The sequence below is a fragment of the Urocampus carinirostris genome, chromosome 17, assembly GCF_059441175.1.
Source record: "Urocampus carinirostris isolate Australia breed hairy pipefish chromosome 17, RoL_Ucar_1.0, whole genome shotgun sequence".
Classification (NCBI taxonomy): Eukaryota; Metazoa; Chordata; class Actinopteri; order Syngnathiformes; family Syngnathidae; genus Urocampus; species Urocampus carinirostris.
Window position 1 is genome coordinate 21,890,522 of NC_142365.1, and position 27,182 is coordinate 21,917,703.

General features: G+C 40.7%; 2 protein-coding genes across 2 annotated transcripts in view; both read left to right on the plus strand.

Moving 5' to 3' along the window:
• The window catches only part of esrra (estrogen-related receptor alpha), a 184,149-nt gene extending 175,089 nt beyond the window's left edge, over positions 1-9,060 (plus strand). The window contains exon 8 of the transcript XR_015847382.1: positions 8,274-9,060. The gene's annotated coding sequence lies outside the window, so the exon portion shown is untranslated. The remainder of the gene's footprint in view (positions 1-8,273) is intronic.
• On the plus strand, positions 666-26,226 carry cnih2 (cornichon family AMPA receptor auxiliary protein 2). Its single transcript, XM_088321470.1, has 7 exons — positions 666-967; positions 2,778-3,024; positions 16,090-16,158; positions 18,117-18,164; positions 20,685-20,797; positions 20,892-21,035; positions 23,311-26,226. The coding sequence occupies exons 2-7, from the start codon at positions 2,944-2,946 to the stop codon at positions 23,336-23,338; spliced, it is 483 nt and encodes a 160-aa protein (XP_088177596.1). The 5' UTR covers positions 666-967; positions 2,778-2,943; the 3' UTR covers positions 23,339-26,226.
• The last annotated feature ends 956 nt before the right edge of the window (positions 26,227-27,182 follow it).

Sequence of the window (27,182 nt, forward strand, 5' to 3'; positions counted from 1 at the left end):
TAAGGAGAAATTAAGTTCTCTCGTGCCCTGCGCTTGAGACGGGGCCACCATATCTGTAGTTAGTTGCATTTTTAGGTAAACTTGGCCACCCTAAGTGGTCGCCTTTCCATAATTGAGGGATGTATGTGACAACTTAAGTGAAGCAAGAAAACTCAACAATCGGAGGTTACTATAATTAAAGATCTTCATTCATAAAATAGCGGCGTAACGTAGAAACGCATCAAGTAGTAACCACAGTAGAGTTCCGAAATGTTATTGATTACGTGTCACAGTACTTGTTACTGAGTAATTGAGTTGCAGGAACACGTTCCTTTGTAACGTGTTAGTCTCGATGGTGCTCATGACAAACAACTCCAGCACTTTCGGTATGCGATGCTGGAGGTGACAGGAGAGGAGGGGGATAACTTGAGTGGGATCAAAGCGGATTCTAGCAATTAATGGCTCAATGGGTAGAATAGAGATGCAGACAAAAGAGGTAAACATTTTTTTGCCTGCCCTGCCCCCTCATCCGTCTCTGGGGACTATGGAGATGTAGAAATGGTTGAAAAAGAGAGAAGGGGAGGAAGAGAGAGAGGAATAAAATGAGATGATGTGATTGGCTGCTTGTTCCAATATTGAGCATGATAGAAATACATCTCCCCATGGCAAAAGAAGCAGACTGACAGTCGAGTCAGACTATACAGAAACATGCCGCGCTTCCCTTTTCGATTATAGATCTTTTATGAGAAAAAGAACAAAGGAGGCAGGGAAAGCTAAATGAACAGAAACGCCTGATGTGGAAAATGGTATCTTTTCAAGTCTTTGTTTCCCTGACAATTGAAGCAGGCGGCCGAGGTTCTTTTTAAGGTTGATGGATGGAGACGGTTGAGGGAAGAGAGTTGTGACATGTCGTCGACCCAGATTGATCCAAACGCCGACCGAGCGGAATGTTTTGTTCTGTGGCAAAGACGTCAGCAGCAAGAAACAGGTACTCGCCTCTCGGCGGTAGTCCAAAATGTCACTTATGTGATCTACTCTGTTATGTCCTTCTGAAATGTGTTTCCTTTCGCAATAGAGCTTTTAAACTTTAGGTAGAAATCTAGCAAGTTCTTCTGTTAACAAGGGTAACAGTTGAGCTAAAGTGATGCATGTTATCAAGAATAGGATTCAAATACATGAACTTGATTTAGTTATATTCCTATATTTCCATTAAATACAAGTATGTTTCTCATTTTCCCACTAAAAAATATATTATCAGGCCAACATCTTCAATATTAGATGATTTCAGTGAGTATTCTAACTACGTATTCCTATTTTAACATACAGTATGTATATATTGTGAAAAAAATGTGTTCTGCCAATGTGATCAAGCAATATTTACACACATTCTTTTATGTAAGTACAGTAGGTAAAGGAAATGATCATTTTTTGATTTGTTTTCTCACTTCTGGAATAAAAAATATCAAAATGAATTACAATTGAAATAAAGAAAATGATTTATCGTCTTTATTATTAGTCATTTTTGCTAAGTATATCAACTGTATTTCTTCCTATTTTACCATTGCCTCACAAAGTATTTTGTTTGGTAGGAGAATATAAAATATTGAATACATTTGGTTTCTTTTCACGATTGCATCTCACATGTTGTAGATTATTTGAATATATTTTGAGTATTTTTTTATCTACTTGTATGTTTCCAAAGCGCAGTGGTTAGCTCATTAACCTAACACACAAAATGTCCAAGGTTCAAGACTGGGTGAAAAGTTATGTTGGCCTGGAGAGGGATGGGCGCCACCAGGCTGTACTTGCCCAAGACACACGACAGGAAATTGAGCGAGGCACTGTGTTTTTAATCAAAAAGAGTTCTGCCAACGTAATGAAAATTTCAATTTGGGGATTTTTCCTCCCCCTCGACAATTACCAAAATAATATTTTTAGTACAAGGACATTTCTTAAGCATCTTTGATATTAGATAATTCGGTTAATTACTTTTTTCCCTATGATGAAAAACAATTGGGTCAAGCAATATTTACAAGCAATATACACATGTGTATGTATGTAATGAAAATTATCATTTTAGTATTTTTTCCTATCAATTTCTGCCCCAAAATATCCCAAAGAAACGAGGAAAACTATTAGGCATCTTCAATATTAGATCATTTTGCTGAGTTTAGAAGTATTTTTTTATATTTTACCAGTTAATTATAATCTCATCTCATCTCATTAGCTGCACCGCTTATCCTCAGTAGGGTCGCGGGGGTGCTGGAGCCCATCCCAGCAATCATCGGGCAGTGGGCAGGGGACACCCTGAACTGGTTGCCTGGTTGCCAGCCAATCGCAGGGCACACAGGGACAAATAACTCGCTCGCTCATTCACACCTAGGGACAATTTGGACCGGCCAATCCACCTGAAATGCATGTCTTTGGAATGTGGGAGGAAACCGGAGTGCCCGGAGGAAACCCACGCAAGCACTGGGAGAACATACAAACTCCGCACAGGAAGTCCGCTAGCTGGATTTGAACCCACACAGGAGGTTCCCAAGACTTTAGAACTGTGCCTTTATACGCGCTAACCACTGCGCCGCCGTGCTGCGTTAATTATAATGAAGAAACAAATTGAAATAATGAATAAAAGAAGCAAAAGTGTTCTGCCTAACCGCTCAATCAATTTTTATTTACCTACAGATGTGTGTTTGTGTAAACCGGTATATCTATATATCTATTTCTAAATTTCTCCTGAGCCCAACTAAACGAGTTTCATCATCGTCATTAAAACAAGATCTTGTTCTTGGTGACAGCTCAAAGCAAGTGCCCGGTCCAAAGTTGCACCTGAGAGGCCGCAACTGAGAGAGGGAACCTCCATCCAAGAGGCGGGCACAGGGATAGACAAACCCGTAAGAGAAAAAGGGGGGTTTCCCTTCCTTTCTCTCGGCCCGTCTGACCGTCAGGCTGGCTGACTCCGCCATGGCCTTCACCTTTGCGGCCTTCTGCTACATGCTCACCTTGGTGCTGTGCGCTGCCCTCATCTTCTTTGTCATCTGGCAGGTGAGATCGGTGTCGGCCGTTATACCCAGCGAGCGCCCACATACCCACCTACGCATACCTATCAGAGTTCAAAAGTGAGTAGCACCCTTATATTTCTGCAGCGATTTCATGATAATGTTAAATAGAACATCACGAAGAAACATCACTTTGACCCAATAAAAAGAAATATGTAAAAAAAAAGGCCATGACTTACTGGAGAGTTACCATCTGGTCTGATGAGACAAAGATACATTTGTCTGGCTCAGATGGTGTGAAGCATGTGTGGAGACTACCAGGTAAGGAGTCAGAACACGTTTGTGTCGTGCACAAATTCAAGCATGGTGTTGCAAATGTCATGGTTTGGGGCTGCATGAATGCAACTGGAATTGGGGAGTTCAGTTTCATTAAGGGAAACACAAACTTAAGGTGGTACTGTGAAAAACCGGAGCAAAGAATGATCCCCTCCCTCCAGAAACTGGGCCGCAGGGCAATGTTCCAGCCTGACAATGACCCCAGATACACTTCTAAGACGACCAAGGCTTTTCTAAAGGAATGGGCTGGCCAAGCATGTCTCCAGATCAAAATCCAATGGAACATCTTTGGGGGATCCTTAAGGTGGAGTAGCACAAGATCTTGGATATCCCCAAGCTCAGTCATGTTGTCATGGAGGAGTGGCCGAGCATTCCAGTGGCAATTTGGGAGGCTCTGGTGAAATCTATGGCCAGTAAGATTAAGGTGGTTATGCAAAATCATGGGGGCCACACAAAATATTGAACTTCAGGAAGTTTTACTTTAGGGTGTACTCACTTTTGTTACCAGGGGTTTAGTTACTCATGGCTGTATTTTGAGTTTTTCTGGAGGGAGAAAATACATTTACACCTCTATATAAGCTTTACACAGACTGTCTTTTTTGCATCAAAGCGATGTTTCTTCAGTGTTGTTCGATTTAACATTATGAGGAAATCTCTGCAGAAATGTGAAGAGCGTACTCACTTTTGTGACATACTGTATCGCTCTTCTGATCAGTACATCTGGCTCATAGACATATCTGAAGACTTGGAAATTTTCTCTATATCATTTCATTTTTGCCAAGAGCAGAGCCTAATGTAGTGGACATGAAAACAAAACAACACTGAAATATCTGAATATACAGTCCAGTATAAATAGGGCACATTTTAAACCGCAGTTTACAGTCAAGTCGATGCCCATTTTGGCCATACATTGCTAAGGAATTCCTTTTATAGAAGCTCATGAAATAACCGATATTCACTGTTGAGAAATTTTACGATGAAAACCCAATGGAGAAACTGTAAACACCCCAAAATGGCAGCAAAGCACCCTTGAGCCCAGGGCCAGTTATTGGGTGTGATCAAACATTTTCCTCTTACCAAATCTTGACACCCCTGACCAAGAGCAATTTGATTGGGTGAACGATAGGGATGGGCGGAGCTATGCACAGAGCACAAGCACTCCCCTTCTGTCTCTCACCCAGGACACTCTGCACCGAAAGGATATACATTGGTGTACCCGTTTGCAGAATTTTGAGACATTTTTCCCCAAAATTTTGCTTGCGCTTTAAAACCATTATTTATGCTGTCAAAATCAGCCTTGATACTCTTAAGTAACTGAGGGAGGTAGAACAAATTTTAAGTGGTTTATCTATATAGTACAAAATTTCCCGGACAGGCCCGATATAAACAATCACCTGCCGATCACACACATATGTTTTGGTAGTGTCCCAAAATTAATGACTCTTAAAAAGGGCTTCTTAAATAACTATGTTATAATGACATAAATTCTAAGGAGAGGTGAAAAAAATCGAAGCTGGCTTTCATTCGGGCCGAGGGCGGGCAAAACGGGCATTGCCAAGCTTTAACCAAAACGACGTTAGCTACTAGCCGCATGTTGGCTAATATTCACATGCTAACAAAACCAAGCTAGCTTACTACAGTTGAATAGTTTTAAGTTGTAAACACTTGCTTGTAACACTTAATCCATCTGTACCCCAAGTGGATTGGCTGGCCCTAAAGGCATGGTCACATAGCCTTTCACGGGCGTATCGAGGCTGAATCACGGCTAGAAATTTCTGCCCGTGAAGCAGACGCTGTTGGACGCTTTGAGATCGCGATACAGACGAGATACAGCCGTGCTTTACACGCGGTAAGAAATTCACACGCGGTTGGCCGCGCGAAAAAGTTTTGCGCTGCTCAAAACTTTAGACCACGGGTAACCGCGGGCGGCACACGTGGTACACACGAGGTAAAGACGCGGTACGAACATGCTAGGACGTGCTACAGCCGCGGCCAGGACGTGGTTACACGCTGGTAGGACGCGAAATTTTAGCGGGTAATCGCGGGTGGAGCACGGTCATAGCACGTTTGTTCTGCGCCTGTATCGCGGTGCTATCACGTGCATTAGCGTGTGTAACGCGTGTAAGCACGGTCAAACGCGATGCAGCCGCGGTTACCCGCGATAAGGACGCGGAACAGTCGCCGGCGTCTGTTTCGCGGGCATACCACGGGTAAACAGCGGGTTTAGCCAATTTTGCACATTTTCCACCGCGTCTGCTTCACGGGCAGAAACTTCTGGCCGTGATTCAGCTGCGATACGCCCGTGAAAGGCTGTGTGACCATGCCTTAAACTATGTGCTAGGAAAATTCTATGCGCTCGATTCTCAAGGTTTCTTCCTTTTCCTCATGCTGAGCGTTTTAAATTTTTCCTTGCCCTCATTTAGGTCTTAGATCTGGGGATGATGTAATGATAGTCTGTAGTTTGCTATCATCTGTGGTCTGTGCAGCCCTTTGAGACTCATTGTGATTAAGGGCTATACAATAAACATGACTTGACTTGGCTTTTGGTTTTCAATTTTTCGTACATTAAGTCCTCAGATTCCCAATAGACCCAGACCTAATTATTGCCCTTTTTGGAAATATATATATATATCTCATCTCATCTCATTAGCCATACCGCTTATCCTCATTAGGGTCGCGGGGGGGCTGGAGCCCATCCCAGCCATCTCCGGGCAGTGGGCAGGGGATACCCTGAACTGGTTGCCAGCCAATTGCAGGGCACACAGGGACATATATATATATATATATATATATATATATATATATATATTTATATATACAGTATATAAATATATATATATATATATATATATTTATATATACAGTATATAAATATATACTTTTCGGTGTCAGAAATTTAGTGGGTAACTGAGTTACTTTTAAATGAAGTAACTAGTAACTGTAGCTAACTACTATCTTTCAGTAAAGCGCCCAACACTGTCTATAAGTCACAGCACAGATAAATGTAAGTAACGATGTCACTTTGGAGCCGAAGCTCTTTGAAAGTAATTGCACACGTATGTCACCGTCAGATGCTTTGAAATCCCGTGTGGGAAGAAGCATCACGTGGTACGTTGTTCTTGTCTGTGGAGTGGGAAGACATACTGACTCAATTGCTAGACGCTCAAGCAATCAGTTGTGCACGAGAAGAACCCCACAGGATCTGTCTTTACAGCGGGGGTTTCAAACTTGCAGCCCGCAGGCCATTTGAGGCCTGCACAGTGATAGTTTGTGGCCGCTATTTTATGAATGATGATCTTTAATTATAATTATTATTATAGTAACCTTCGATTGTTGAGTTTTCTTGCTTCACTTAGGTTGTCACCCGCCTTAATATCATATATAGCTTGGTACGACCAAGCTATATATCGGTTGATGTTGTTAATTATCGCGCTAAATTATCACGTCTTTTTTTCCTTTCACATTTTTAAGTATAATTTTTACACCTGAGTGAATGTTGACAAAATCCGAAGCTGCTTTTTGTATTGCTTAAGTTTGGTTGTGCTTTTTCTCTTTTTTGAACAAACAACAACGGGAGAACAAAGATAGGGGAAAGGGGTTAAAAAACAAGTCAAGTCATGTTTATTTGTATAGCCATTTATCACAAGGAGTCTCAAAGGGCTGCACAGACCACAGACGATTGCAAACTACAGACTATTATTACACCATCTGCTGATCTAAAATCTACATGAGGGCAAGGAAAAATTAAAACGTGGAGAAAATGAAAAAACCTTGAGAAGCGACCGCACATGAGGTAATCCCCCTTCCAGAATGACCAGGCTGCAATGGATGTTGCAACAACAAATAACAGATATCATCAACAGGAAATATAGGTCATTCAAGCTATAGAATAGAAGTGCGTTTTAAGGCTAGATTTAAACAGTCCCACTGAGGTTGAAGATCGAATTTCAGTGGGCAAAGCATTCTACAGCACCGGGGCCCGGATACAGAAAACAAAAACAGAAAACAAAAAAAAACATCCAAATCAACATTGCAGTGTTGGGGAATATCTTCCATGTTCAAATCATTCTTCAAAGTCCAGTTTTCATTGTGTGTAAGTCTTGTCCTTATTTGCCCTATAGTCTATCCATTATTCCCATTTATCCATGAGTTGGGTCTCCTGTATTCTTTTTTAGAATGTATTCCTCTTCCTGACAAATATTTCCTCCACAGTGCACACAAACTGTGCCACGGTGGGGAGATTTTGTTTGCGCCATCATCTTTTTATTACTTTTTTCCTAGCTGCCAGTACATTTTTAACCAGGTACTAAAGGCGAATGGATATTTCCGATGTCTTGCCGCGTTTTCTTTTCCGGGACCAGACCGGACTTTGAATCATAATAAGGCCGGAGTTAAGCAATGCAGTTGAGGACATTTATAACAAACTTTTAAAATAAATTTAAAATCAGAGTGCACTCTGGAGCAGTCGATGGGAAGCGCGTCTCCCACCAAAAAGGCATCAAAATTTGTTAACCACAGTTTAAGTAGGAAAGGGGTGCGGATTTGCAGAATGGAACATGAAACCCTGACAGGCACATCTGGGATCTTGCATTAAAATGCAAAAGAAAGGAGAACTCCCTCTACAAGATTTAGTACTGCACATCCCTAAGACGTCAAAGGTTGTATGATAAGAAAAGCACTGATAAGAAAGGATATAATGAGTAAATACTACACTCAAATATGTGGATGAACATAAGTGCATTTATACCAACCAAATTAGCAATGTGATAATCAAAGCAAGGATGTGATGATCAAACAATATACTTACCATAGCTGGAAAACTCATGTCATGGTGACAATATACTCAGTGACCCTTTTTAACAATTTAACAGTATTTATCCTTTCTCTGTTACATTTCCCGGCTTCGACCCATTTTCTGATCTCGACCATGTTTTTATATGGCCTGTTTTAGATAGATAGATGGATAGATAGATAGATACTTTATTCATCCCCTAAGGGAAATTCACATTTCCAGCAGCATCCCTGAGCTGAGAACAATACAATAATAAAGCCAAAAGAATACAATATACAAATACCCAGTGTGACGTGCAAATGCCCACTTTAGCATGTTATATAGAGTAACTAAATAGTGCTACACAGAATACATAATGCAGTAAGATTCGGTAATATCCAATGTAGGTGGTGTGGTTTAATGTGGGCCTTTACTCTGCCGGGTGGAGTTAAAGAGCCTCATGGCATGAGGAAGAAAAGATCTCTTCAGTCTGTCCGTAGTACAAGACAGTGACAGCAGTCTGTCACTGAAACTGCTCTTCTGTCCGGAGATAATGCTGTGAAGCGGATGCGATGGATTGTCCATGATTGACCTCAGCTTTTTCAGTGCCTGTCTCTCAGCTACTGTTGTTAGGCTGTCCAGCTCTTTGCCCACAACAGAGCTCGCTTTCCTAGCCAGTTTATTGAGACGAGAGGCATCCTTCTTCTTGACGCTGCCTCCCCAACACGCTGCCGCATAGAAGAGGGCGCTTGCCACTACTGTCTCATAGAATATTTTCAGGAGCTTTTTGCAGATGTTGAAGGAGGCCAGCCTTCTGAGGAAGTAAAGTCGGCTTTGCCCTTTCCTACATAGAGCTTCTGTGTTGGCAGTCCAGTCCAGTTTGTTGTCCAGCTGCACACCCAGGTATTTGTAAGTCTGGACAAATTCTACACATTCTCCCTTGATGGTTACAGGAACCGGGTGAGTTCTGGTTCTCCTGAAGTCCACCACCATCTCTCTGGTCTTGGTGGTGTTTAGGTGCAGGTGGTTTGCGTCGCTCCATCGGACAAAGTCCTGAATCAATTTCCTGTACTCCTCATCCTGCCCGTTTCTGATACATCCCACGATCGCAGTGTCATCGGCAAACTTTTGCACATGGCAGGACTCAGAGTTGTACTTAAAGTCCGATGTATATAGAATGAATAGGAACGGAGAGAGAACGGTCCCCTGCGGAGATCCTGTGCTGCTAACCACGGTGTCCGATGTACAGCCCCCCTGTTTCACATACTGCGGTCTGCCTGTCAGGTAGTCAGTAATCCATTCTACAAGGTGTGAGCTAACTCCCATCTCTGTCAATTTCCTACTCAGTAGCAGAGGCTGTATGGTATTGAAGGCACTAGAGAAGTCCAAAAATGTAATCCTCACAGCCCCCTTCGCCCTATCCAGGTGAGAGAGGGATCGGTGTAACATGTATAATATAGCATCCTCCACTCCCACCTTCTCCTGGTAAGCAAATTGCAGTGGGTCGATGGCGTGACGGACCTGTAGCCTCAGGTGGTGCAGCAGCAGCCGCTCCATGGTCTTCATCACATGTGATGTCAGGGCGACTGGCCTGAAGTCGTTGAGTTCCTCTGGTCTTGATTTCTTTGGGACTGGGATGATGCAGGATGTTTTCCACAGCTGAGGGACCCTCCCCTGTTCAAGGCTCAGGTTGAAGATGCGCTGTAGAGGGTCTCCCAGCTCAGACGCACAGGCTTTCAGCAGTCGGGGGGATATTCCATCCGGACCAGCTGCCTTGCTGGTTCGTAGCCTTCTCAGCTCCCCACACACCTGGGCTGAAGTTATTTTTAGTGGGGGGATGTCTTCCATGCTAGTGTCCAGAGGGGGAGGGGGAAGGACAGCTGCACAACTCAGGGGTGAGGATAAGGCGGAGTGGTCAAACCTGTTGAAAAAGTTGTTCAACTGGTTGACTCGCCCCACATCTATGCTCTTTCAAAAATGTTTATGACCTTGATGAGTCCCCAGTTTTATTTATTTGTGATTGTTATCTTTTAATTGAAGGTAACAAAATATTCACTTGTAACCTTGTATTCTTGGGCAAAGCCAAAATATATACATGTGGTCAACGTCTACCTCTCCAGGTTGTGGAACCTCAGAAAAACCTCTCCTAATTTTGGGGGGGGTGATAAAAAAATCACACAAAATTCTTCCATTTGAATTCCCTCAGATTCCGGGAACTAGTGGATGTGCACTGTGTTTTACAAATATTGCATCGCTCATCTTCTGTTTTTGTCCTCCAATTTTCTTTTAATATAGAATGATGAATGCCCACTACATACCATCAAACATTCCTACATGTTGGAAATTGCTTTAAAAGGTTTACCGTTATAGGCTCTTTCAAAAATGTTTATGACCTTGATGAGTCCCCAGTTTTATTTATTTGTGATTGTTATCTTTTAATTGAAGGTAACAAAATATTCACTTGTAACCCTAATGTATTTTTCAATTCCACCTAACTCTGCAGCATTCTATTTTCAACCATCATACATACTGTACGCTGCTTTAACCAATCTTTAAGTCAGAACAAAGACGCATGCATGGTTAAAAAGTATTACAAAGCATTTCAGAAATGAGGAATATCAAACCAGTCAATACCTTCTCAGAGGGATAGCTGGTTGCAGGGACAGCAGCTGGCTCACTCGTGAGGGGTCATTTTCATGGGGCCTGGTGCTTGTTGAACGTTCGTTAGCACTCGTTTGGGGCTGAATTTTTTTTTTGTTTTATGGTATTCTAGCTGGTGATATCGTTTTTAAATGGTGGTATAAGAATGTGGTGTTGCCCGTCTTGGTTGGAACTTGTTGGCAAAGTTTGCAATTCATATCACCGCTATGTTTTTTTTAATCAGGCTCCAAGTAGCCAAAATTGTCAGGGAAGACCAGAACAGAGCAGGAGACCCCAGAGCGTTCGTACAATTCTTTATTTGGGGAAGCGTAAGGGTTAGCGGGAGACGTGATGACCGTCGAACGTCAGCAGCAGCAACGACGTGAAGACAACTTCGGAAGACGTAACCAATCGTAGCGTGGGACGGAGGCAGGTCGAGTTTACCAGGACTGGAGAGAAGATCGTAGCGTGGGACGGAAGCAGGTCGAGTTCACCGGGACTGAAGAGAAGATCGTAGCGTGGGACGGAAGCAGGTCGAGTTTACCGGGACTGAAGAGAAGATCGTAGCGTGGGACGGAAGCAGGTCGGATCGGAGGCAGGCAGGCAGAATCAGGTAAACAAGAAGGCACATGTAATCGGGAGAGTCTTACGGGGTACAGAAGTAATCCTCAGACAACCAGGTCTCGGCATAGCATGCTTAAAAAGGGAACATAAACCAATCACGAAGCGCATTCCCGCGCGTCAGATGATTACCCCAGGTGGCTCCACTTGGGTAATCATGACAAAAATACATCCAAAAAATTGAAGATGAGGGGCTTCTCCTGTCTACAACTCTTTCAGCATGTTTTAAGTGGGTCTGCGGGGTGTTTGAAATCCATTCGCTTTCACTCTTTGATCCACGCTTCAGCTATTCCTGCAAAATTATTGTCTGGTCACAGTCACCTCCTTTGTTTCCTGAATGTTGGTCTAGAACTTGAGTTGTCATTGTATTAGCACCTGTATTTTCTCCGGTCTTCGGGTGGTGTAATTATGGTTTGGATTAGCAACTTTACGAAGGTTTTCATTATTTATCGTGGCAAAAATTATACCAAGATAATTATCTGTATCGTTACAAAATTTCCATGCCAATTTTATGAGATGGACGCAGGTTTTTGCACATCAATCCATTCATCCATTATCCATTATCTGCACCGCTTATATTTTTGGAAAGTGGGAGGAAACTGGAGTGCTCTGGGGAAACCCATGCAAGCACGGGGAGATCATGCAAACTCCACACAGGAAGGTCCAAACTCATGACCTCCGAACTGTGCCGCACACGCGCTAACCACTGCCCTGTCGTACTGCTCTGGTTTTTGCACATAGTGGTTAAATAACACACACTGGCGCTTAAATAATAATTTTTTGTTTTAGTAGCTTTTCCTACCAGTAATTATTGTCAGCCTTCTAACTTAAAGGTATTCCCAAATTTCTTAACATGCAAAATGTGAGGAAACAGTACGTTTTTTTTCCATTATATCACCATACACCAAATTGGTAAATTCCAATTATTTTCCAAGGGAATGCATTTTAAAAACAGTTCCTTTTGATTTTGTCATCCTGAGCAGTGCCATTGGAGGAATACAAGCACCCTCGTAAGACAGTTACCATAAGGCTTTACGTGTCAATTCATCAAGAGTTTACGAGTGTTTTAAGCAAAGTTTAAGTATTTTTTGTTGAGATATGCTATGTGTTGTATCACAGGTGCAGGAAGTAATGGTACAACAAAAGGCGAGCAGTCAATAAGGGGCTAACTGGCAAAAAAAAGAAAGAAAGGGAGAGCCGCCACCGGGGGGCTAACAAGGTCCGATCAACAAAAGAAAGCCTTGGTGGAAAAATGCAAGGCTGGCCGACCAAAAGCACGCATTGCACAGCCAGGCTAACTGCGAACAAACAACAAAAAGCAGTAAACACAAAATCAGCAGGGAGTAAACAGACCAAGTAACATGGCAAAACCAGCACTAACATAAGGCTAGTGAATCTAAAAACACACGGGGAGCAGCTAGGCTAAGTGGGAATCCATAACAACTGCGGCAACAGCTACAGCGATAAATGTAAAGCTGGACGGGAATTAACCAAGGGACAAGGCCAAATTAGCGCTAACACCATGTTAGCCAGGTCACGCAACACACTTTGGGTAGCCTACGAGCGCCAACCAGGAGCAAACAAAACAGGAAAGCCCTCTAACGCACCGACTCTAACGAGGAGCTAGACAGACAAAATTATAACATAAGTGACACATGCGCGAAACAAAAAGCCACAATCGCTTCCTCCAAGCAGAAATTAGCTGTATGCAATTGCTATTTACTAAGATCGCTGTTTTGGAGCTGCCTCAGACGTTGTATTCGTGGTATTTGCCATTTTGAAAGTGTTGTGTTCCTTTAATTATGTCACATCTTTACATATCAAAAAGCCAGATCAGTCATCTTTGAGACTAAGTCCTCGAATCCCCGGTGCGTGGAATATTTTGCAAAAAAATTGTATAATTCAGGGGAGGAATACTACACAGCATCATTTCAGACAGAAGAGCAGCTTCAGCGACAGACTGCTGTCACAGTCTTTTTTGCATATTACCCTATTTTTATTACATTCTGTATTTTTCGTAACACTATTTAAATGCTCTTTATTAACACGTTATATTGGGTAATTTTGTATTGTACAGGTATATCTTTGATTTTATCTATTAACACAAGGATACTGCTGGAAGTGTGAATTTCCTTACAGGCATGAATAAAGTATCTATCTATCTATCTATCTATCTATCTATCTATCTATCTATCTATCTATCTATCTATCTATCTATCTATCTATCTATCTATCTATCTATCTATCTATCTATCTATCTATCTATCTATCTATCTATCTATCTATCTATCTATCTATCTATCTATCTATCTATCTATCTATCTATCTATCTGTCTGTCTGTCTGTCTGTCTGTCTGTCTGTCTGTCTGTCTGTCTGTCTGTCATTATGTGCCTGATTGAAAAAACTTTCTGAATACCATTAAAATCAAAACTCTCACAGTTCACTAAATGTTACACATTGTACCTTTGATATGAATCAATCTAATCAGGTAGAAATATATATATTTTTGCAGGCTGGAATTCTACAAAACTCTCTTTTGGATGGCTGCTTGATATTTTCTTTGGCCCCATTCTTGCATGTTGACAAAAAACCTGCTCCTCAAACAAAAATTCTGCACAGTGCACACAACAGATTCAGGCAGGCAGCAAAGCACATGTTTCATAACTCGGGCAGCAATTTTCAGTCAAATTTGCACAAACGTCACTGGAGACTCCATACAAGTCGCAACATTTCTCGTCATATCAATTTCAAAACTGTCTTCGCAAATAGCAGACTGAGAGTGACGAATCGTTTGTGGGGGTGGGGGGTGGATCAATGCAAATATTGATATTATCAATAATAAGCAAGTTCTATTGTCGTGGGATTGATACTTCACCCCTCTACCAATTTCCTCAAAGCTATGCTTCTTTAAGTAAATAGCGCAGTCCTTCTCACCATGCACCCGCAGCCGCAAGTTTTGGCCTGTTAAGTGACTTTTTTGCATGTCTCTCTACCTGGCCTGCTGCTGCATCTTGCCTGCCAAGCAGAAGAGAGAGACAAATATTTGCTGTCACCCATTTCACTAGCTAAATATGACATAGGCAAAGAGGAAGCACAATGCAGTGTGAACAACAGAAGTGGGACGCTACTGTGGCAATTTTAAGTAAACCAGTGAAAAAGTTCATAATCAGAGACCAACGCGCTGCAATAATCTTCCTGAAGAAAAACATGTAAATTCGTTGTCATTTGTTCATTAATGAAGGGCTGATGTTTTTGGTTTGGCTCTCGTGACTTTTGCTCTTTAACAGTTGTTGTACAAAAAATATTTTTTATACAGTTAAAGGTTTCTAGATTGTATTATTTACCTTGATTGTACTTTCAAACTTTATTTTAAAAATATTGTGCAAGGAAGGTAGAGTTGACATATTGACATTGTTATATTTGTATTTTTGTTACATTGCTGCTTTTTCATTTAACTCTTTTGGTCTTTGTTACGAAACAGTTGTGATATCCATCCATCCATCCATTATCTGCACCGCTTATCACCAGCAGGGTCGCGGGGGCACTGGAGCAGTGGGCAGAGGACACCCTCAACTGGTTGTCAGCCAGTGGCAGGGCACACAGAGACAGACAACTCACTCACTCATTCACACCTAGGGACAATTTGGACCGGCCAATTAACCTAACATACATGCTTTTGGAATGTGGGAGGAAACCGGAATGCTCGTAGGAAACCCATGCAAGCATTGGGAGAACATGCAAACTCCACACTGGAAGGTTCGATCTCATGACCTCAGAACTGTGCCACACACGTGCTGCCCACAGCTTCAATATATATTTTTACATTATTACTGTTTGAATTGCAGTTATTTATTTGAAAAATAAAACATTTCTAAAGCCTTAAATGATTGTGCTATATCGTAAATATGAACTAACTCATTAGCGTGTCCGCGGCATAGTTCTGAGGTTATCGGATCGAATCCTCCTATGCGGAGTTTGCAAGTTCTTGCGCGGGTTTCCCCTGGGCACTAGACTTTCCTCACACGTTCTAAAAATATGCATGTCAGGTTAATTCGCCGGTCCAAATTGTCCCTAGGTATGAATGAGCGAGTAAGTTGTCTGTCTCTGTGTGCCCTGCGACTGGCTGGCAACCTGTTCAGGGTGTCCCCTGCCCACTGCCAGAGGATAGCTGGGATAGGCTGCAGCACCCCCGCGACCCTACTGAGGATAAGCGGTGCAGAAAATGGATGGATGGATGAACTAACTCAAGGGGGAAGGTTTAATTATTTAATGATAAAGACACATTCAAGCAAAAAGTATCCGTATTGGATCGGTATTCATCGATACTACCATGTATTTGCTTGGATTGGATTGCCCACTCCTGAATAAGATTGGCTTTTTAAATTTAATGTTCATATAAAAGGAATTTTTATATCAAGGAAATTTGTCTTTTGTGAAAATTGAAGATAACTCACAGAGCCATAAGAAAATATTGCTCGATATTTGATGATCAGATCATATTGGAATATATTTGTTAAATTCTATGTTGAATAACATTCGCTAGGCTATGGGCGTCATTTGAAATTTTTTGTACATTTGACCAGTCGGCCCTCTGTCGCCTACTTATTTTTATCCGGACCTTCGGCACCATTTAAGTTGGACATCCCTGCAACAAATAATAAGACTTTGTTTTTGCTTGTTCCTTTGATATTGTCTTAAACTGTCCTCTTGTGACACAAGTTTACATGTATGTTTTCTTCCAGATTATTGCGTTTGATGAATTGCGCACGGACTTTAAAAATCCCATCGACCAGAGCAATCCCACCAGAGCGGTAAGAACATTTCCTTACGGGGTAAGGGTTCTTCAAATATTTGTTGTAGGTATCCTAGTTTATATGTTTGAAGTTTAATAGACCCTCAAAAAAAGGAGAGCAGACTTCAATGGATTTAGAAGGAAACAAGGGAGAGCCCAAACCTCAGATAATAGTTTCCAACCGGTTCTAAAGACCTTCCCCGTTCTTTTTAATAAACCTTCCAGGTTACAAACATATCTGCCCAAAAGGGTCTGAAATCAAAGAACAGCAACATGATTAGCCGATAATGACATATACTGTAAACAAACAGTGAGTTGTAGGGTATATATTTTTTATTTTTTTCCTAACAACATCTGTCAGTAACCATGCTATTGTATCATGCATGCAATATTTTGATGAACATTAAAAAAAAAAAATTGACATTGTATACATATAGCAGAACAAATTATCAGTAAAACACAAATAAGCTTAACCTTCTTAGTGGCCTTTTTATTTTCAAACTTTGTAGAATTTGGCCTACAATGGGGCAGAGGTGGAACCTATCACTGCGAAAAATTAAAACACCGAACTGGCGTGCGTTATTTGACAATGTGAAACAACGAGACTGTAACAACACACTTTTGCATGTTTGCGTCGGTCGTTAATTTCTTAGCAAATGTTCTGGCAGCAAAGTGAGGCTAAGTGAGAGCGATGAGGACTGGGCGAAGAAAACTGTGAAACCGGGCTTTGGGAGTGTGGAGGCACGCCAGTCGCACACACATACACACGCAAATAAATGAGAGGCTGTTTAAGAAGTAAATCTTACTAGCTCTCACATATAACATCATACTCTCACACATGGACAACTATACCTTCATATATACACAGATGTGGTCGCCTTTCATGCGAAAGGTCCCCGGTTCGAGACCGAGTGGGAACATTAGTTGACCTGGAGAGGGGTGGGTGCAACCAGGCTGTACTTGCCTAAGACACACCACAGGAAATGGTGCGCCCTACAACCCAAGTGGTTAAGGGATCCAAACAACCATTAAACCAACCAGACCCATGCACAAACATGACTGTACTCTATCATCCACACAACTATACTTTCTCACACATGCTATTATACTCTCCTACAATACTCTCACACATATACTACTATACTTTCACACACATACTACTATATTCCCACATGCACACTACTATAGTCTCTCACACACATTAAAAAGGCTAAGACTATAAGGGTTTTTCCCACCCAGTGTAATGATCGCCTCACCTCTCATTGTGTTGTGATTTAGGTACTTTTAGTAACCGAGACACCACTGTAACTACACTAAATTGTATTTTGTAGGTAAATATAAATATATTGTTATTGTGTTGCTGATGGATCGATGGTTGTCAGGGACAATTGTGAGTCATGCAGGTTTGTTCAGGAATCGGAGAACAACGTAGTTCATTGTCTGCATTAAATGAGTAATGCAGTAGCACTTCATGTAGTAACGACAGTGAAATGAAACAGGAAAACTCAACAATCAGACGTTACTATAATTAAAGAACTGCATTCACAGCGGTTTAATGTAGTAACATCAAGTAGATACAACATCAGAGTTTCAAGATTGTATTAATATTGCGTTGCAGTACTCGTTACCAGGAAAAATGATTTGCGTTCCCGGAATACTTCACAAAGAAACGAGTCCTTTGTAGCATGTTATTTTGTAATTCATTAGTCCCAACCTTTGTGACAGAGGTACATGGAATGTGACTAGAGAGGGAAACAAACTAGCAAAGAACCAAGGGGCTAGAGCACTGAAAAAGGAAAGGTAAGGGCAAGAGAGAGAGCACTCAGAGTGCAGGATCGAGACAGGAAAATGAATCCACTTATTTATATCTACCAAGCAAGCATGAATAGTTCAAAAGTGCACAAGTGGCATAAGTGATATTTTTTTGCACATTTTGTATAAAATACCACTGTGTTTTGCTTTGTGTTTCATCCGTAGAGGGAAAGGATCCTCAATATTGAGCGAATCTGCAACCTTCTCCGCAGAGTGAGTGATTTCAGCTTTTCACTTATAGTTCAATAGCGACACCTAAAAGGGGGGCTTCATTTGCCCCCCAGCCCCTTCCCTCCTCCATTGCGAGTGCCTTGACGCACTCTTGGTTTCACGTGGCGCAACCTTCGCTCTTTCGCTCTACACCCACGCACAGATTCATAACGCTTCATTGCTCACAAGGGGAGTTTTCTACATCCTTTGTTCACATCTGACGCAGCATAAATTTCTCGAGAAAATAACCTAAACCATAGATACTAAAAGCGAAGCCCCTCACGACAAAAGCGAGTTCACCCCCATGTGAAAAGGTCCAAATTGAGCAGTCAGTCAATTTCCAGAAGAAATCTCCCAAAGGGACAGTGTGTAATATTTGACCACAAGGTATCACTGGACTGTGTAGTTCAACCCCGATCGAAAGAAACAAAAGAAAGAATACATACTATGGAGACTCAAAGTGACCAATATTCAATATTCTGTCAAATTGGTACACATTTTTCCACCTATGATTATCAAATAATGCATGTTAATAGGATAGTTTATGTATTTTTGCTTATTATTTAAATCAATATCGTTTTTTAATTTAAAAACATTTTCCCAATTGGAGGCGCTAAAAATACACACTGTCCTTTAAAGAGACTGAAAGGTGATGCCCTGAACATGAGACAGAATTTGGGTAGAAGTGTTCTCACTTTTGTTGTTTGGGTATAGAGATATTGATGACGGAGTACTGCATTTTGCGCACCATAAGGCGCACCGGGATTATGAGGGTCACCCTCCCAAAAATATTTTGAAATATATATATATATATCATATATAAGGCGCACTGGATTATAAGGTGCATACCATTAAACACCAACACCTTGTTAGCACCTGGTTTGCAACGAAAAAAAAAAAGTATGAGCCACATCATATATCGTATTGTAAGCCTCTCTGTTTATAATGAAAAAAAAGTAGTGACTTGCAGTTTAAAATATATAGAACATCATGTGGTCAACTGAAAAGTCTGAAACGAAAGAACTTTCCACTTTTCAACAATTAAAAAACAAAAAATTTTAAGAACTGACGTTTGTCGTTTTTAACGTTCTCACAACAGACACTTGTTCTTCGGACTACGTGCATTTGATCTCAAATCCGTTTGTCAGGCACATGATGCTCTTATATTGTGACATGTAGTATATAAGATGTACTCTAAATGTCTCCAAAAGTGTATAGGCTTGAATGCTACTTGAATCTTACCGAGGCGAGTGCGATTCAGACAACTGTCTGAATTGCTTTTCAAATGTTAATGCGTCACAGAGCTACTGCCATGATCCGCAAGGTCTGCTTTGCAAACTTTACAAGTAGTCTTTTTACTAACCATAACCAGGCTAAAATGCTCCCAAACTTTACAAGTTTTGGTGTGCATAATTGATGTAAATGCTCTCATTTCAGTATGTAACTGCTTGAAACAGAGACGCGATTGCGCATTAGTGACTCTAAGCAGAGATTACAATAATGAAAAAATAGTTACCGCATTTTTCGCACTATAAGGCGCACCTAAAAGTCTTAATTTTTTTCAAAAGCTGACCATGCGCCTTATAACACAGTGCGCCTTGTATATGGCTCAATATTAAATTCGCAAGGTCTCGCAACTTACTCAACAGCCGCCGACTCGATTTTACCCCGAACGTGGAGTAGTCCGCGGTGTATGCTGGGATTTATATACCGGCGTTTCATTGGCTAACCAATGTGTCAATCATCATTTGAATCGATCACTATTGGCTGAAGTTATTCGGAGCCTCGGATTGGCTAGATGGCCAAAACAAAACCTGCAATCGGCCGAGTTTAGCAATGGCGTAGCAAGCTTGCTAAAGTACCCCATAAAGAAACATGTTTCATTAGTCTGTATTTGTAAATATTCTACTCTCCTGGATTTACTTCACTCACGGTTGTAAGAAGACCATGATTGCGTATCATTATTGAACGTGAGAACTTAGGTGAGTTATGCGGCTTTATATTTTCCCGGTATCTTGTTTTAGAACGATCTTGATGTTGCTGTGATGAGTTGAGTGAATTCAACTCAATTCCAAGTGTTTATTGTCATATGCACAGTAAAGTTGTGAGCGAAAAAGAAAATAGAAACATAGAAATGTTTGGCATTTCTTGAATCCCAAGACTTCAACCTTCCGAATGATATTTGGAACGATGCATTTGAGTGACATCGTACGGACACCGCATCCGCACGTGTCTACGACACGTATTTGCTTCTTTGCAAGCTTTGGGAATGTTAAGGGGGTAATCAATTTCCCATTGTAGCGGCTTATAATCCGGTGCGCCTTATCTATGGAAGATATAGGACCAAAAATCATTTTTTGGGGGTGCGCCCTATAACCCGGTGCGCCCTATAGTGCGGAAAATACGGTACTTGGTCTGGCGATGGAATAAATTGTCAACTATTTCTATGAACTATTTTTGTCAACAACGTCGACTAATCTTACTAGATACCTAGGACTCACTCTTAGCATGTTTTGTGTTTAGTTGGTGGTACCAGAGTACTCCATCCATGGACTCTTTTGCCTCATGTTCATGTGTGCTGGAGAATGGGTCACACTTGGTCTTAACATCCCACTTCTTTTCTACCACCTGTGGAGGTAGGACTTGCATGGTTACCTAACGCTGGTCTTGAAAGTGCTTCTGATGACTGGTATACCGGATATGACTTCTCATGATATGACATCCTTTCAGGTTTTTCCACAGGCCGGCTGACGGTTCAGAGGTCATGTACGATCCTGTGAGTGTGATGAATGCCGACATCCTCAATTACTGTCAGAAGGAGTCCTGGTGCAAGCTGGGCTTTTATTTGGTGTCTTTCTTCTATTATCTGTACAGGTGTGTGAAACACTTCTAAAGCAAATTTCTGATTCATCGTTTAAACATCACTCATTTTTTGAAGACTCTATCATAGGGTGAGAGTTTAGAGTTTGGGTCTCTATTCAGATTTTACTGTGTGGAGTTTGTATGTTCTTCTATGTGTTTTCTAAGTCAATTCAAGTTATCAGAGATGCACTGACCTTGACTTTGCAATCCCCAACTAATACTCGCAATTTGGAGACTGGAGAACACTTCTCTGGGTTTGCAGTGTCCTGGTTAAAGATCAAACTTGGGTTATTCTTAGATGCTGCTCCCAGGCATGAGTGGTATTAACATAGAGTCGAATACTGGTTCACTTACTTAAGTAGCGGCTCACATATTAGCTATCTCTGAATTTAGAATGGACAATGAAAAGCAAAGCAATTTAAGTCCTGGTTGTACTAATCTTTCCCCCAGTAATTTGTTTACATGCCTAAAAGACCTGGATAATACCTTATGTCTGATCAATCTTTTAGTACTAAGGTAAATGGGCTTTCTTTTTGTACTTTTGTCAAACCTAACTAATAATTCATGAAAGAATAAAACATTGAACATTTATGATCCAAACCATAGCATTGGAAAAAATCACCAGAATTGCTAATTTAGAGGAATAGGATTCAGTCCTGTTTATAATAAGTTTTGCTTTTATTTTCATTTTTTGTAGAAAAAGACTCAAACTTAAAGACTCGACTTAACTTTCTTATTTGGGTCAATGGTTTGAGACCTAATTTGAAGGTGGCCTTAGTGACTTGTGCAAACCTGAGACCTATTGATTGAACTTGGACTTGGATCTGTTAATAGATGTGTTAAAAACATCAATGTTGAATAAAGTTAAAGCTTTAACTCTTGAGGTATAAGCTTAAACCATGCTTTAACTCAAGAGTTGAGGCAGCTTCAATTCAGCTTTAGCAGCTTTAAGTCAAAGTTTAAAGTTGGGTTGAAAGCTATGATGATTTAAGGTTAAAGTTTCAACATTGAAATATTTTTTACAACAGTTAAAGCAGCTTGAAAGCATTAACTCAGGGGTTAATCTAGCATCTACAATTAACTCTATGGTTAAAACTGTGACAGCACACACTAAGATACCTTTAAATGTTAGATTCTAGAGTTAAAGAATCAATAAAGCGTTAACCTTGACACAGCAAAGGTTTAAGTCGTTTTAACCCCAGTTAAAGCAGCTTTTAAGAATGAATTTAAAATAAAACAAATTTAAAACTTTAAATTCTTAATTTCACAGCACTCTGCTGTACAAAAATGCACTTATTGTAACCATAATGAAACGTACCCCACATTTTTATTGTTTAAGAAAAATACGTGTTAAGGTACAAAAAAAAGAAAAAAGTGTTAACAACATTCGTACGGGTTCTTGAAATCCTCGAAAATGCTTGAATATTGATGCTGTGTTTTCAAGGATTGAAAAGTGCTTGCATTTTGGTTGAAGTGCTTGTAAATGTTTGAAATTGTTGCCATGTGTTTCATCATGTCTGCTTGAAAATGACATTGACACTGCTCCCCAGTGGCTTCACTTTGCCATTGCATTTATTCTTCCCTCGTGATTAATTGCATCTGGATTAGTTTTGTGTGGCATTGTCCTATTAAGCGTCATCGCCCCTTACAGGTCGCACTCAGGAGGACGGGTGCATGCTATAGCTCAAAAGGGCGCTATGAAATGATTTTTAGTGCAAGTATTACGTATCAATTAGGGACATTTATTACGGGCCATGCAAAAAATAAAGTAGCGTTTCCCAGTGGTAAATTGGAATGGAAAGAACTTCCTGCAACTGAAAATGAAAGCTACATATTACTGTATTTTTTACCCAACACCTTTATGGGGAGAGATTGGTCTCAAAATATATTTGTGATTTACTCAATATCTAAATATCACATGTCTTGATAAATGCAAATGCATGATTGAAAATAACGTACGTAGATCGCAGATATATTTGTGTTTTTGCAAAATATATGATTCACACTGGATTTCTTCTTTTAATGGTACTGGAGAAATTTGAAATTTGGCTTTGAAAGTCCTTAAAAAGTGCTTGAATTTGGCCAAGAAAAAGGTGTACGAATCCTGAGGAGGCTGTCATGCCTATTGACGGTGTATTATTCTGCGAAAAATATGGGAAAAAATCAAAACAGAGACTATGCCACTTGAACAATACGACGCAGCCTTAGGTTCACTTACAATAATGTTGGGCTCGCAAAACTAACTTACCTCCTGGTGTTTGTTCCTCTTTGCCAATTATCAATCAAGCATGGTCTATGCCCTGGTGAGCTTCTAAGAAATGCCCATCCTGAGACCCACAGAGAAGCATTGGAAAGGAACCAACGGCACCGTCGGCTCTTCCCGTCCATGTAACGTCCTCGCCCGAGCTCCCAACCTCGGATTCCGAAACCGAACAACCATGATCCGAGCGCCATTGTGAATGTAACGGTGTTTCCTCCGATCCATTTTTATTATTTTATTACACGGACCTCTGCGAGTAAAATGGACAAAGGAATGAATAGGTGGAAGTTAGAAGTGAAACTGATGAAAAAGTGTTTATTGTTGCCTTTTACGCTTCATTGCGATTTTGAATTAGGACATTGAAGGGCTGGAGCTATCCCATGTTGCTCTTACTGATCCAGTCTCTTAACTCACTGTGACTCCTGTGGGCTGGAACACAAAATTATTTGTCTGTGATCAACAAAAGGGGAAGTGTACACATACCAAGCTGTTTTCTATCAGTCAACGTTTACTGTTTACTGGAAATTGCAGATTGGCGTGTGCGTGGACAAGGGAGTGAAAACTTTGGTTACCAGGGTTATGGATCCTTTTTTTAACAGCAAATCAACTTAAATTGCATAAGCTGTAAAGTAGAGGTGTCCTGATCAGATATTGATGATTGGTTACAGGTCCAAAATCTTCTTTAAAAACAGGACTGAGTATTGGATTATAGCAGATTTTATACAAAATCTCAGATATTAGTGGTCATGTAGAAACAGTCCATTCCAGTATTCATTACTGCTCTTCTATCCGGCAACATTTGTCAAATGTGTGCGGAAATACAGTGCAGAGCACAGATTAGTGCAGAAAATGATGGTCTTTTATCCGGACAGGGTTCGGTTCACAAAAAGTCAGGCAGCAAGGCAACAATCGTAATCCAAGAAAAAGGAAAGCAGTCGGTGTGCCAATAAACCCAATCAGCAAAGGCGACAGTACTAATGTTCATCAGACAGCACTCGTGATCCAGTAGGGCAGGCATGGATTACGTACACTGGAAGAAGAAGGATCTGAGACAATGGTACTTGGGACATGAAGAGGAAGTCAAACAAACTAGCCATGAACATAGGGGACGGGGTCCTAATAAAGGGAAGAGGACGAGTTGTGATAGGAGGGGAAAAAAGGGGACGACAGCTGTGAGGAGGAAAATTTAAACCAGAAGTGAGTGGCCAAAAAATGTAAGGTCGAGATAGATAGGAGAAAGAGAGAAATCCTATGGAGTAACAGGAACCTGAGTTAAGGATTGTGACAGCATCTGTATGTAGCATGCAGAGACAGCGTGATTAAAACATTATTCATAAGACTTTTGCTTTTTGTGTTGGCCATGGAATTTGAAGTTGAAAGTAGCATGTCTAGAATTAGGGTTAAAATGCTAACCTTAATTGACTTAATGAACCTGAAACATCCAAATTCATATAAATTCATCATGTTTAATTTTGTCAGGGGCACAATGCAGAAGCACAAATTAGTACAATGAACTGTAGTTTAACAGTACTGTAGTCCTATATAGAGACAGAAAACGCTGGCAGTGAGGCAGAAGTGTACAGAACACCAGAGGCATGACCAAATAGACGGGCAAGAAGTTTGGAGATCCATTGAGTTCTAGCAGCCAAGTCAACGGTCTAAAGTTCATCAGGTGGTATTCGTAGTCAGGCAGTGGTTCAGGACACTGAGCCATTGCCTGAGTGCCGTTAATGGTTCTTGAAACATGACAGGAAAAGTAGCGAGGAACCACAGAGAATGTAGTATTAATAAAGACAAGAGGACAATTCGTGATCGGATTAAAAAAACATGGGGAATTACAGACGAGTGATCGCAGCTGTGAGGAAGGGAAATTTGTACCCAGAAGTTAGTGACAAAATGAGGTAGGTCAAATGACATAGATTAGGAAAGAGAGGGAGGGAGAAAACATACAGAGAACAGAACTCAGAGTGCAGGATTGTGGAAAACTTCTGATGATGTTTGGTTGGCAAATATAATTATTGTGTCGGGACTGAAAAAGTTGTATCAGGACACCTCTACTATGAGATAACCCCACATCCTTATCATCCCCCAGCCACAGAGATTTTTGCTCACACATCCAACACCAACAGATTGTATATGAAAGATATTGAGCCAAAGAGCAATTTGTGAAGTGAAAATCATTGATGAGGCCTGACAAAATACATCGTCACCTACTGTCAATGCTACGTACTGAAACGCTGTGTGTTGGGGTTAAAGCCTAATCTTGGAGCAAGGGTGTTCTGAAGAATAGCTACAGTAGATACATTTATATATTTTGTGTGAAGAAACCGCCTTATTTCCATTTGGATTTACTCATTAGCGCCAATGCTAGCTAGTTTAGAACAGTGGCATCTCGTGTAGTCAAGCAATTAATTACGCCAAACAAGCAAAGTGATAGATCTGATGACAGTGTTGTGTGTGTGTGCGCGATGACTCTGTGATAACGATTGTTTCAGACGTGTAAAGAATTTTTTCACTCATCGCGATAATGAAATCAGACACGTGAAGATTATCGAGCCGTTGCTCATCTGCTCTTGCTCTCATGTGCCAAATAGTTGGAGCGTTTTTGTAGAGCAGTGGTTCTCAACTGGTCTGACTTGAAGATCCACCATTCCATGCTGTGACCCAAACAATAGAAATGTCCACATCTCAAATGTAGACAATGAAAGTCTTGTGCAGTTTAAAGCAGGAATAGTATAATATATTAACCTTAAAACAAAATGACCAGCAAAACCAAAACAACCCAAAGTCCTGTGTATTCTTGCGTATAAACCTACTTTGCACACCATGGAACTGCTTTAAAAGAGTATTATATTAAAACAAATTCAAAATAATAATAAAGTGTGTACCTAAACATTGATAATTATTTAATTGTGTATAATAAAGATTATTATACTGGTAGAATTATCATTGACTTTCTTGGGAACAATTATTCTGGGCAGAAAGAGGAAATAAAACCAACAAAAACACAATAAAATGAGATGTGGTCCCACTCAAATGCGCTGATCGGCTGAACAGGAAGATCTAGCTGAGGATTATTGCCGTCTACTGTTAAGGAGTGTAATTGACCCTCCCTAGTTTTTCCTCCTACCACTATTTTGCCAAAACAAAGGCCCGCGACCCACTGAAAACGAGTCCCAGACCGACTTTTGGGTCTCGATCCACCAGTTGACAAACACTGTCGTAGAGAAGTGATGATTCCGTTGTGACCCAAATGGCAGTAGTAGAGACATTCTGTTGTTGTTACTTAGGGAAAAGTGTCACGAAGAGTGCAGATTTCTCAGAATCATAGTAAACTTTTGTACTTTTCTGTGTACGTTAGAGTGTATGGAACACACATTTTTGAATAGACAGCAATACTAGGATTAAAGCCTATCGCTTGAATCATTTACATTGTTTGCAAATGAACTTCGGGTATGTTACCATGGACAACAAAAAAATGTGATGATACAGTGGTACCTCTTTAAACGAGCACCTCTGCATTTTGGTATGAGAGTTTGTTTTTGTTGCTCGTTATACCTAGGAAAATCCAGTGCAAGAGCAGTCCCAAAAGCTACCACTAGAGACTGCTCCTTGTCAGCTTCAGCTCGTCTAGCTTGCGCAGGTAAATTAAAGGCAAAAAAATTAGAAATTGTACTGTAATTGTTTTGGGGTGTGTCGGTTCATTTAAAGTTACGGTAACTTTCATTTACGTGTCATCAACAGTTTCCCGATCTAATACTAAGTTCTGCCAATTTTTCTTATACTTAATGATTGCAAATCCTCCTTATTAAGTGATTATAAACCTTACAAACATATCATGGCGCCTATTTATTCACAGCAAGGCAGATCATGTAAAATATTAGCAATCTATGATGATG

Bases quoted from the DNA above. Each gene is read 5' to 3' on its own strand.
- cnih2 (XM_088321470.1), top strand. From the start codon at position 2,944: ATGGCCTTCACCTTTGCGGCCTTCTGCTACATGCTCACCTTGGTGCTG. The intron at 3,025-16,089 runs GTGAGATCGGTG...GTTTTCTTCCAG, and splicing joins TCTTCTTTGTCATCTGGCAG to ATTATTGCGTTTGATGAATT. The intron at 20,798-20,891 runs GTAGGACTTGCA...ACATCCTTTCAG, and splicing joins CTTTTCTACCACCTGTGGAG to GTTTTTCCACAGGCCGGCTG.